General features: G+C 42.4%; 2 protein-coding genes across 2 annotated transcripts in view; one reads left to right on the top strand and one right to left on the bottom strand.

Moving 5' to 3' along the window:
- plin2 (perilipin 2) overlaps positions 1-4,088 on the top strand; it is a 4,477-nt gene extending 389 nt beyond the window's left edge. Inside the window, exons 3-8 of the mRNA XM_071926562.2 lie at positions 540-735; positions 1,169-1,251; positions 1,473-1,758; positions 2,426-2,604; positions 2,901-3,017; positions 3,244-4,088. Of these exons, the coding sequence (XP_071782663.2) occupies positions 540-735; positions 1,169-1,251; positions 1,473-1,758; positions 2,426-2,604; positions 2,901-3,017; positions 3,244-3,687 (1,305 nt within the window). The 3' untranslated portion in view covers positions 3,688-4,088. The remainder of the gene's footprint in view (positions 1-539; positions 736-1,168; positions 1,252-1,472; positions 1,759-2,425; positions 2,605-2,900; positions 3,018-3,243) is intronic.
- A 615-nt stretch (positions 4,089-4,703) lies between these two features.
- Positions 4,704-7,553, bottom strand: cdca9 (cell division cycle associated 9). Its single transcript, XM_071926588.2, has 10 exons — positions 7,433-7,553; positions 7,200-7,331; positions 7,071-7,111; positions 6,929-6,980; positions 6,696-6,760; positions 5,932-5,993; positions 5,763-5,846; positions 5,374-5,455; positions 4,934-5,020; positions 4,704-4,757 (listed from the first exon to the last, which is right to left on the bottom strand). Exons 1-10 carry the CDS (start codon positions 7,551-7,553, stop codon positions 4,704-4,706), a joined length of 780 nt encoding a protein of 259 aa, XP_071782689.1.
- Between the last annotated feature and the right edge of the window lie 5,357 nt (positions 7,554-12,910).

The raw sequence follows: 12,910 nt of genomic DNA on the forward strand, positions 1-12,910 counted from the left end.
AAGTTACAGTGTTTATTTAGCTGAGGCTATTTTGTAAATGTTTCGTTGACCGCAAGGCTAACTTGGCAGGCGGTGGACTGATTTGTAAGAGGAAAAGTTGATTCTAGTTTATTACAGGTCAGTGCGAGTGAATTTCAGCAATAGGATGTTGCTCCCACAGACAGTTCAAATTTGTATTAGTAAACTTTCACAGCCAAAAATGAGATAGGAATTTGTTCCGCCCCTTAATGTAATGTAATACTGATGCACAGCTCCATAGCAAATTAAATGGAAAATGTGACTATGAAAGCACAGGATAATTTACCTGGGATATCTGTAGATTTTAAGACCTAACAAAGCTATTATAATACAAAAACACATTTGGATAAAAAGACTCACACATTATTTGAGTCCACAAAATCAGATAAAGGATTCATGGTCCCATTTCTTGATGACAAATCAGTCTGTTCATATAATCAAATACAGTTTGGACCTAGGGCGTAGTCATATCATAGATAAATTATTAATTTGAGTGGTATTTCCTTCTTATTCCCTCACAGAATGTGGTTGAGAGGGTGACCAGCCTTCCTCTGGTGAGCTCCACCTATGGCTTGGTGTCCAGTGTGTACACCAACACTAAGGACACACACCCCTACATCAGGTCCGTGTGTGAGGCTGCTGAGCAGGGAGTGCGAACCATCACCTCCGTAGCCCTCACCACTGCCTCACCCATCATTGACAAGCTGGAGCCTCAAAGTAAGAACCTTTCCAGCAACGTTTGACATAACTTGCTCTAATCTATCTGCAAGTATTGCTTATTAGTTTACCAGCTGTCTAAACAAAACCTGTTTATTGGTTATACTCAAACTGAAACTGTTTCTGTGAGGATAATGCTGTGATGACCAGATGAGTCACATAAGCAGAATTTGTAACAGGAAGTTCAAGCTGGGCGGCTAGCTCTTACTCATGTTCATCTCTCACCCAGTTATTTTGTTTATTGCCTTACAGTCATCCTGCAATGAGCTGTCAGCCACAATTAAATTGTATGGCTCATTCACTTAAACATTTCACTCACTTTTCTCCCTCCTCACTGATATATTTTTTTTCCCAGGGAAGAGATTTGTAGACATCTTTGTTTCAGTTTGCTTTATTTTTTAAATTATTTTCTGCACTCTTTTATTCCCCACAGTTGCCGTTGCCAATGACCTAGCCTGTAAAGGTCTGGACAAGATTGAGAAAACTTTGCCAATTCTTCACCAGCCCTCTGAGCAGGTATGACCAGTGGTTGGCACAGATATATATAACGCAATATGACATTTCACAACATCCTAGTTGACAGTCACGTAGGCCCAATCTCTTGAGAGCTGAATCATGACCCGTGTCCTGTCTTGCACAACTGCTGGCTCCTCACTTATTTGGACTAAGCTCCTCCATAACCAAAACCACACTGAGGACAAAAACATTTATCTCTCTGTGTTTTCCCCCCTGCCCAGATCGTTGCCAGCGCCATGGATGTGGTAACCAGCGCTAAGGACGTCGTGTCGGTCACGGTGACGGGTGCCAAGGACACGGTGTCGGACACCTTGACCAGCGTAGTGGTGAAGACTCGGGGCGCGGTGCAGGACGGGATGGAGATGACCAAGGCTGTTGTGAGCGGGAGCGTCAACACGGTGCTGGAGAGCCGCGTGGTCCGGCTGGTCAGCAGTGGAGTGGACTCAGCCCTCTCCACCTCTGAGAGCCTGGTGGAGCAGTACCTGCCCCTCACAGACGACGAGCTGGGTGAGCTGAGTTTTGAGAGTTTATTTTTGCCTTGTGTTTTGGCTTTGAGTAATGTTAAATATATAAAATATGTAGATCTAGTTTATTTTATTTTGAATATGCAATTGTATTGAATTTGTCTGAAAGCACACATACCCCACATGTTGAAAACTTTATCAGGGATCAGTTATTGAGAGGAAGCTGCAGTCTGTTGTTGATGTTGGATTTGGTCCAGTTTCCAGGGAAAACACGACTTATCAGATTAGGCTCTTCTCAGAATCCAAGCTTGACTCAGGGGTCCAATTTTCTCCATCGCTAAAGGAGAAGTGAACACAAGAAGTTGTTTAGGGCTGGAGGATATCTACTGTGGCTTGCAGAAGCTTATTAGAAATAATCCTATACACAATGTTAGCGTCAATGGATCCATTGTAAGGGAGTGATTAATGAATAACTGCATTATTCATGCCTTTAAAAAGCCTCCAGCTACTTAAAGCATGCAACTGTTTCATTAGCTGTTATTCGCAAACTAGAGAAGACAGATGTAAACAAGCTAGAAGATGCCCTTCCTTTGCTCTTTGACTGAAAGCTTCACTGACAAAAACAAAATAAGTTGAACTCATCATGGTAATGATATGGCATTTCTCCACTTTTTTAATGCTTAATTTCATGCTTGCCTCCCTTGTGACAGAGCTGGAGGTGAAAACAGTGAAAGGCTTTGACAAGAAGCAGCCAAGCTACTACGTCCGTCTGGGTTCCCTCTCCACCAAGCTGCGCAGGCGGGCGTACAGCAGGGCCTTGGCCAAAATACAAGACGCCAAGCAGCACAGCCTAGAATCCATCTCTCAGCTCAACTACACTGTTGACCTGGTGGGTGTCCTTATCATTAATGTTAGTAGTATCAGTGGTGCTGTACACAACTCACTTTGCAGTAAGGAAAACAAACATAGAATTGTAGATAACTGGTGGGATTAGACGAAAAGGGGACAAACTTACTGGTAACAGTGCATTGAGAATGTTTCATGAGATGAGAAATTGCTAAATTGCGTTATGTCACATTCATCAAACTGAAACAAACAAAGCATATGTTAACCAGATAATTTCTTTTACTGCTACCGGACAGCAGACTAACATAAAGTAATGTTTCTCTAACTGTCCTTCACCAGATTGAATACGGCAGAAAGAATATTGACGGGGTCAACCAGAAGGTAAACGACAAGCTGAGCTCCTTGATGGAGTGGAAGTCCAACGGTCCAAACCAGGAGAACGGTCACGAGGCAGAGGTAAGGACGAGTTTGGCCAAGAGGATTCGAGGAAGACACAAACAGGCGATGAGATGCAACAGATAGTAACACACTGAATGAGACGAGGAAAGATGAAAACACAAAGTGCACATTATTATTATTTCCTATGAGTGTGTGGGTTAAGTGCGACCACACAAGCCTCTCTGCATAGAGAAACACAACAAGGTATCGCAGGTTTCTGACCTCGTTGTTCCCCTCCTCTCAGGTCATTGAGTCTCGCACCCTGGCCCTCGCCCACTCCCTCACCCAGCAGCTCCAGACCACCTGTCTGGTCCTGGTCTCTGGCCTGCAAGGCCTCCCCAGCCACATCCAGCAGGAGGCGGTCTCGCTCAGGCGCTCGGCCACCCAGCTCTACACCGGCTTCAATAAGGCCGCCGTCCTCGGAGACCTGCCGGACGGCGTGCTGGCCAGCAGCAAAATCCAGCTGGGCAAAATGAAGAATTCCCTAGACAACGTCATGGATTATCTGGTCAATAACACACCGCTCAACTGGCTGGTGGGTCCCTTCTACCCCCGGCTGCCCCCTCCGACTCAAACCCCAGCCTCCTCCACCAGCAGCGGCCCGGCCATGTCCTCCTCCCGTCTCTCGCCCCAGCCACATCCCATGGAAGTTGAGATGGAGTCACTGGATTCCCAGCAGCAACAGTGATTCATTACAGTTTTCTAAATAAGATGTTCTACACATATCCTGAGAAAATACTTGTTTGTAGGAAGAGTTTTAACTCCTTATGTAACACTTTGACTGTATTGCACATTAGGATGTGAAAATTGTAGATCCTCTGACTTAGAATTCCATGTCTCCCCAAACACATTGCTGTTTTTACTGTTTTGTTTTTGTACCATGCTTCAATTCTTAATGTAATCACTCAAAAAGGATTTGTCAATTCTATGCACAATTTCTAATCAACATGTTACCTGTCTTGTTGTGAGAGACCAGCTGGCAAAACAGAATCCAGTGTCTACTCATATATAAAACTTATCAACCTTATCTGCAGTTACTGGGTGTTTTTTCACATGTAAAACAGACTTTGCTGTATTTGCATCTTGAAGTAACGGCTGGGGGATTCTTATGCAACAGCTATGACTGGATTTAATCAAATTAGTTTTGGACTTTGATAAAACTGCTTCAGTCCTGCTTGGGAGAGCAGACACAGCTCGTTATAAAGCCACACATTGAATTTGATAAGATCTACACTGAAATTAATAAGAGCTGAATCAGCATAAAAACCGTGACATTTCATATCCAATAGGAATAGCACTTCCCATCTGTCAAATAGGACTCCATCTATACATCGGGACACCATGATAAACCATATCAAATGCTTTTGTAAGTCAATCAGCTAAGGCTTAACTGGACCCTCGCATAATCAGTACTCACCGATTATAATACTGGCATCTTGTGTATGGTAATTCAGGCATTGAATGTACAGTTAGTTCAGTACAGCTCTTTGAATTACACCAATAACTTATTTTCAGTGATGAGTATTCAGAGGATGATATAAATGAGCTTTATTATATTTTAAAACACATTAAGACAGACTTGGACCTGCACAACCAGCTCTTGTGACTGCAGCTGTTGTGAAGGGTTGAACGCAACTTCTGAAAACTAAAATGGGGGAAAGAAAAACAAAACATATCCTTGTCATTGTAGACGATGCAGTGTCTTTACTCATCACCAATGATGACTTTGACTTTGCTTGAGAGATAATCCATCAGCCTCTGGAAAAAAAAAAAAATCAGAATCCAGTTTGGAGAGAAAAAATTACCAACTGTACTGTTCCAGATGCCACACAATGTATTCCAAAAGGCATTTCCCCATTCTGTGTCCCTCGTTCAGATGCAATGACACAAACTAACCCCCCTCTAAACACATTTAAAAATAAGCATTGCATTACCGTGAGCCTCTGAATCTGGCACCAAGCCACATCATCCAGCAAGTCCAGGTTAATGTCGTCCTTGGTGTCTTCAGAAAAGCAAACCATCTAGGGAGGAGAGAACCAGCTTCCACATCAAGCACATTCACAAATAATGTTGCAATGCCTGCTGGGGATTCTGGGCTCCTGGACAAGATGCAACTCTGTGTACCTCACATTATAAGGGTGATAAGAAAGCTAACATTTGTTTCCCCATGATCTATATGGGTCATTATGTCATCAGGTCATTTTAAGTATGCACATGGGCTTTTTACTCCAGCAGTAGGGGAGTCGAGAGGAGCACAGTCAATAGAATGGATTGAACAGGAGAAAAGTTTAACCATGAGATAATGAAATAACATTGTTCCCTTCAGTCAAGAGCTGGTACCAAGTGACTTTAGAGCCAAGAACCAACACAGTACCTGTCCCTGCGATGTGGTGATAGTGATGTGTGGAGCACAGCCTGCCACTGAGCAGGACAGATCACCAGCAGAGGAGACGGACCTGAGGCAGCACAAGGTTCAGACATCAGTGTATTTCACAGTATGTTCACTTCATTTACAGCTACCAACAACCTGTCCTTGCCAGTCAAAACGTACAAATTATACCATTTGTTAAACATTATAAATGCACCTTGCATTCAAGAACTATCCATTTCCCACTCGAATCATTACATCACCATTACCTGACTTTTTTTTTTTTTTAATTCACAGTGATTACCATCTTTATGCAAGCATCATCCTTATGGATTGAGCAGCCCAATGCAAAGTCTATTCTACAAACCGTTTGCTGATCAAAGGTGCTAACAAACCTGAGTTTTGGTTTAGTCAATACAGTCTGGTCGCTGGTCTTGGCAAAATGGGTTTGAGTTCTCTTGACAGTGGCTGAGGAGCACCTGTAGAAATCAACAGGAATGTTAAAGCCTCTATACTGAGTACACAACATGTCAATAATACAAGACATTAACACTGTAGCGCTACCTGAGACTTCCAGTGCTTTTACTGCTGACTAATGCTCTGGTCCTTTTGGCTCCTTTTCCTCCCTGAAAACAAGATGGACAGCAAGTCATGTGGTCATTAGGTGACTCAACTTCTTTAGAAACCTAAGAACACTTCTGCAGATCATTTCTCATAATGCAACCTATATTTACACATACATGCATGTAGAGGCAGCAGAGATGCAGGCAGTCAGTAACAGTCAGGTGAGACATCTGTCTATTTGTCAAACATTTGGTAAAATGCTCCATCAAAACATGAGATAGAGTTTAGAGTGAACAACATCAGATTGCCGTTTCACAATGCAAGATAGGCTGAAATGGCTCATAGATAGATGGCATTTACCGTTCCTGAGGTTTTAAGAAAAAATAAATCACCTCGTGAACTTACTGAAGGAACATTTCTCTGTTCTGGTCCAATTAAACCCACTGACTTGATTAGGAAGCGAACAAGCACCCTCTAGTTTTACTCAAAGACGATTTTGTTTTTGTCTTTGAAAACACAAAAAAGGATTTTAATTTGTCAGCTATTTCAATTATTCAAAATGCCCAACTACAACATCTGGTATAAGGCAAGGGGATGGTGATGATACTTTTCCAGAGTAGATCTTTGTCGTTATTGTAATTTTCTACATTCACCTAACTATTGTATTACCTTTCCACTTTAGTGTTACACTCTTCAGGGGCTGAGAACCCCTTAAGTTCAAAAGCAGAATATCTCAGTCAACTGGACTAACATTAGTCACCTACCTTAGAGGTCTTGGGTGAGGACTTCTGGGCTGGAATGATTTGGCTCGGTGCATCACTTAGTTTCACTGCAAAATGAAAGCAAAGAAAATGTTTTGCTTGTTTAAACTAAACCATTTGTCCTTAACGTGAGATTCTGGACAGTTTGTAGGCTACAACCCACTGCTATTCCCTCCCTCTAATACTTGTCACGGTCAGAGACAAAGGATTATCTGGGGGGGAAAAGGTAATTTCACCTCTTTTGCTGGAAGCCCTCTTCAGGGGCTGCTGCATCTCAAGGCTCTCGCTCTGCAACAGGTGAGGACACGACGCCAGTGATTTCACAGACCGACACTAGATGGCAGCAGAGAGGAATAAACCTCCTGGCTCACAACTCACCTTCATGACAATTGAAACCTCACTTGCAGAGAATTCCTCTTCTGCGCGCGCAAAGCAAACAAAATAAGTTAGGAATCCCAAACACTGCTTTGCCCAACTATCGTCTGCACTGCAGCTATGAGAGCTCACCGCTTATTAAATCCCCTATGCGCGTGTTTTGAAGAGAGGGGGGCATCTTCATCAACTCCACTTTGAAGACCTTATCCACCGTCGCCAACATATTCTCCATTTTGCCCTCCATCTCGTTAATGCGTTCTTGGGCTGTAAGGAAATCAGTGCATTTCAGGACAAGAGCATGAAGATCAGACAGCCTGCGTTGGAAGGTGTTGAACTTCATATTTCACCGGCTACAGCTACCAAACCTTGTTTCTCAAACTGCTGAATGAAAAGAGCCAGTCTGCTTTCCCGGATCTCCATGCTCAGCTGGTTTTTGTTCTGGGCTTCACCGCTCACTCCCGCGTTTCTCGTCCGTCTCGCGGGCATCTTGATCCTCTCTTGCTGCTCTTCTCTTAAGTCTGATTAGATCAACAGTTTGTTTCAGTATCCAGCTCCGACGAGCTCAGCTCGCGCTGGAAGACGCTGTAAAGTAGGCTACCGGTAAACGCACACCTGTGGCCGTGTAACAGTTAATTAACCAATTATGTATTCATGCGCCAACCGGCACCTCACCACTCATAGCGGCACTATATGTCGCCTAGAACCATGTTGTTTAGCCACTATTGCTTGGCGGAAGGATAACATTTCATTGATACCTTCAAGTATTATCGATTGAAAATAAAAGTTTTATTGAACATTTGCATTCTTTCTTTTTGAATACAATGCAATTAAAGAGGCAGCCAGATGAAAGGAGAATAACATTCAGTTTTAAATTGATGTTATTGCCAAGATGTAGGACAGTGGTTCCCATAGCGACCCATGAGTGTGAAAGTTTTTATTCCAACCAAACAGCAGCCGATAAACACCTTTAACTAGAGAGGAGGCTGATCAGTGAAGTCAGCGGGTGTGCAGTGTTGGGTTGGAATAAAGACCAATGGCACATGGGTTTGGGTTAATGGGATTTATACACTCTTCTTCCCAAATAACACATTGGACACATTTTCCTTTTACCGTTCGTTAATTTTCCAGTTTTGTTTTATAAAATAAAATAAAGTGAAATAAAGTAGCAAATACTATATAAAAAAGACTTGGATGATGTCTGAAATTTAGCCTACTACCGCACTATTACACACACACACACACACACACACACGCACTCATCCCATCTGATATTAACCTATGGCCTACATTAATGGTACTACTGACAGAAAAGGAAAAGAAAACGAAGCATGAAATAAAATTATATTAAAACAAAAACAGGGCAGTAGGTGTTTTGTTTGGCTCAAAACTGGACTTATGTTTGAGGGATTTCCTGGCTCTGCTGTGTCCAGGTGCCAGCAAAACCAGTGTGTGAGAGAGCAAAAAAAGTGTATTTATATTATTTACTTTATTATTTACATTTACAACCTAACCTACATCCTGCGTCGGCCCTTTGGAGACTGCAGGATGTGTGTGACCTCAGAATAATCCAGATTAAAATATATCATGATCAGCATTGTTGTGTTTAGAAAGATGTATGGTTTTGTATAGACGTGGAAATCTATAATCCTATAATATAATGTAGTTGGATGTATGTACGTGCATGGGTATGTATGTACGCATGTATATAGATATGTATAAGCAGGGGTACATATATATAGGTGAATATATGAATGTATAAATGATCGTATCTATTTACCTATTTTTCATTTTTATTCTTTGTATTCAGTATGTCTTTCTTTTTTCTCACACACTGGTCTCCACCTTTACACACAAAAAGAAACATTGTCCTCAAGATGTGCTGTATGAAGATGTATTATGTTTGCAAAGTTATGATGACAATAAAAAAAGTATTAAAAATAAATAAATCCTATAATATTCCTATAGAGGGTTAAAGTGTGTCTGTGGTAGCCTATTCAACAGTGAGTTAAGAGAGGCCTTGTCATATTTTATGGTATATTAATCTGTAATTGTATTATTTCTGTGACAGTTGTATCAGTCTGAAATGTATATATTTTATAGGATTACTGTGTTTGTTTTCCCTCAGTTTCCCTATCAGCGGCTGTACCTGCAGACTGAAATCAGTGATGAACAGATGCTGATCAGATCGCCTGTCTGCTCTTTATATCGGGCTACTGATGGAGATCGAGTAGGCAAAGAGTATCGTGGAAATACAAACGGGCCTACTAATAATAACAGGCTAATATTGCTAACATGTTAAACAACAACAAGTGAAGTGAAGCCTCCAGCAGAGAACACACACATCAAAGCCGTTGTGACGCCGTTAGTTCTGAAGTGAGAGCAACACACACATTTGTCCTCAGTGCGGAGTCGACTGTCAGCAAATACAGTGCAATTCACAAGTTGTTTCTACTAATTTAACAACGTGTTCCTCTGCAGTGGTGATATATCATCAATACAGCGTCTTTTCAGACATGAAGAAAAAGGATAAAAGAAAGCAGAAGGTGAGACTGATTGATAATCTTGACCAGGAGACGCTTTTTGGACAGATATTTCATCCAGATCTGCGCTTAGTTAGTTTTTCTTTCATTACTTCATATTTTGTCTAATGTTTCAACAAATATGATTAAATCCAGCTTTACAAAGGAGATGAAGTTTCAGAAAATAAGTTCATCTGTGACTAATTAAAAATATTTTCCCTTTTAGAGAGAAATGCAGGACTCCTCTGTACAGGGAGCATCCAGCCAGCCATCCTCTGTAAGTACCTGCTTCACTGATGATGTAGAACAAGTACAGGAAAAACAATGAAAACAATGCATTGAGAAATACCTGGGATATCTGTTAATTAACATACATAAAATAAACTGATTTCATGATTACAGTGGGGTTTCCATTCAGACTGGGGCCTGAATGAGACATTTATTTTCTCACCCTGGGCCTCAGGAGACTAAAACATATTACTACTCTTGTCATGGAAGTGTGTCTCTGACCCATCAGTGGCCTGGCCCAGTGTAGCAGACCAACTTATATGACTGCTAAACTTTGCTGACTGAAATATTTCTGTCCTCCAGGGTTGGAGTTCGGCTTCCAGTGAAGGCCAAAGGACAGTTGAGGTCAGCTGCCCTCCAGTAAGTCTCCTTCTGTCTTTTAACACCCTGCAGTTACTCTGTACAAGTCTCAATAGTATCTAACACACAAAATAACTTTGAATTTAGGATAAAAATGTAAAATTCTAGGCAACATGTGAGAGCTGGTGGACTGTGGTGTACAAGTTACCATTTTAAATGTGACACAGGCTTCCAGAGCAGTCCTAGAGGGACTCAGACGAGCCCTTCTGGTGGCTGAAGCTGACAACCAGAAGCTGGAGTCAGAGAACATGATCCTGAGGGAGGAAAATGCCAGACTAACAACCACCGAGGTCTGCATCTCCCAAGCTCTGACAAAGTGTCAGAAGGAGCACAAAGCCCTGATGAACCTGCACATAAACACCAGGAGTGGGTTTGTGAGCGAACAGAGATCCTGGGAGGAGACCAGGCACAGCATCCTGGACCAGTGGTCCAACCAGGAGAGGATGTGGAAGACCAAGAAAAGAGAGATGGAGGACAAGATAAAGAAGATGGAGGAGGATTTCCTTATGAGCAGAAAGAGCTGGGAGGATAAGAAGAACAGACTGATGGGAGACCATAAGTTTTTACATGTCAAGTTCTCCGCTGCTGAGCAGAGGGTTAAAAGGTTGGAGGCGGAGGTGAAGACAACAAGGACCGACTTCCAGGACGAAAGACTGGCCCTCCTCTTGAAACAAGAAGCGTTTGATAAGGAATGCAGGAAGACAGAAGAAGAGATGAGCAAGAGAGACGAGCAGATCGCCTCACTTCAAGAAAGTCTCCGCGCTCAGAAGGAGCAGAACGACAGGAGCGTCGCCGCCAGTGAGAAAGAGCGGAAAGAGGCAAAGGAACAGTGGGAGAGCCGCTGGGAAGTCAGAGAGGACAGCCTCGTCACCATGGTGACCGAAATGGAAGAGGACTGGGAGAAGAAGGTGAGCCAGTTGGAAGAGGAGATGGAGGTCAAGGAGAACCTGATCTCCAGCTTCATGGAGAAAATGAAGGCTCTTAAAGAGGAGCATGAACTGACCCTGAGCCAGCTGAGCCACAAAGACAGAGAACTGAAACACAGAGAGAAGGGATGGCAAAGCCGATGGAGCTCTGCGACTGCAAAGGAGGAGAGATGGGAGAAAACTGTGAAGCAGATGGAGAAAGAGAAGAGCGAGCTGGAGAAGGTGTGGCTCACCAAAGAAGAAGAGTGGATTAAGAACATGAGTGCAATGGAGGAGGAGAGGAAAGTCCAGAACGCCCAGATTCAGGTACGCTGGATTTAATGTTTACTCTGTTTTGGTACTGAGAGAAGAGAATGATTCTGTTGGTTTGATTGTGAAAGTGAAGTGTCATCTTATCTTTTGAGTTCAACAGGCCTTTGGAAGTGAAATAAAAATCTATCGTCTTTCTCTTTTCAGGAACTCACCAAGAAAAAGAAGGAGAGCATCTTGGGCAAAATCTTCAGTCGCAAGAAAAAGACAAACAGCAGCGACGATGGGAAAGAGGAGATCTCTGCCGGTCTGGCCCAGGCTGGACAGCAGTAGAACACCTTTCCTTTTTCACCCCTCCACCCTCCACCCTTCCTCTCCCTAATTTCCCTTCCTTCCACCTCACCTTCCCTTCCATCTCCTCCTGGTACGACATTTCGGTAACGACTCTATTCCGGTTATGACTCTGCTCCTGCGCCACTCCGACTCCAACTCAACTCCAGCTGGAGTCCCTGTTGATTCCTGCGGTTCCACTTTGGCTCCTTTAAGGCGTCGGCCCTCACATCGGCTCCGACGCCCTCGAGCTCCAGCTCCACTCCGGCCGTGACTTCATCCTGGCAGTGAGGGACAAAGTGGAAGACCGAACAAGATGGCTGAACGATGAACTTGAACTGGACTATAAACATCTGAAAAGTCCTGTTTACATTGTTATGGTGACAAGACACACCGCTGCCTGAAGAACATCCCCGGGCCGAGCAACGTGTCGCCATTCAAGCCACCTATTGTACATAGTTTGTAAATATTGTAAATAGTTCATTGAAATACATACAAATACAAAGTGTTTGTATACAAATACGCATCAGCTCCCATTTTTTTATACTTGTATAAAAACTGAGAAGTCATTTTGTTTTCATAATGCTGTGTGGTCAGATACACATTTACCATGAACTGTGGGGTTTTACACAATCTAACTTTCTAATCTCATAATGTCTCAACTAAAAACAACATATGAAACCATCTGTCTTGTTTGTGTATGATGAATGTACATTCCTCCTTATTCAGTGACACAAGTTAAAGGCATTTGCCTAGAATTGCAACTTAAATTCTCAGCTTAAAAGAAAAAAAGAAAAGAAAAATCTTTTAGTGTAAATTTGAGTTTTTGAAGGGAGAAAGAAAAAGTAATTAATGTCAATTTTAAAAGCTCTGCTGCAGGTAAACAATGATTCTTAGACCCAAACAAAATCACAGCTGAATCCTAACAGTGAAATATTAAAATGCTGGAAAGAAAACCTGACAATAAGATAAAGAATATCTTCTAAAAGATTATGAATGTGATAAGTAGCAAGAGTAACAAGAGTAAGGAAGTGAAACATACTGATGTAGCTCACTATGTGTGTTTTTCTAACGGCTCGACATCCTCTGTGTTCAATACTGCAGATTTTCACATTTGAGTCCATGTCCTCAATATAGTGACAAATATTTAAAAAACAACAAATTGACACGG

The sequence above is a fragment of the Centroberyx gerrardi genome, chromosome 23 (assembly GCF_048128805.1).
Source record: "Centroberyx gerrardi isolate f3 chromosome 23, fCenGer3.hap1.cur.20231027, whole genome shotgun sequence".
Classification (NCBI taxonomy): domain Eukaryota; kingdom Metazoa; phylum Chordata; class Actinopteri; order Beryciformes; family Berycidae; genus Centroberyx; species Centroberyx gerrardi.

Bases quoted from the DNA above. Each gene is read 5' to 3' on its own strand.
- cdca9 (XM_071926588.2), bottom strand. From the start codon at position 7,553: ATGCCCGCGAGACGGACGAGAAACGCGGGAGTGAGCGGTGAAGCCCAG. The intron at 5,456-5,762 runs GTTTGTTAGCAC...GTGCTGCCTCAG, and splicing joins TTGACTAAACCAAAACTCAG to GTCCGTCTCCTCTGCTGGTG. The intron at 5,021-5,373 runs GTACTGTGTTGG...TCTCCTCCCTAG, and splicing joins TCACCACATCGCAGGGACAG to ATGGTTTGCTTTTCTGAAGA.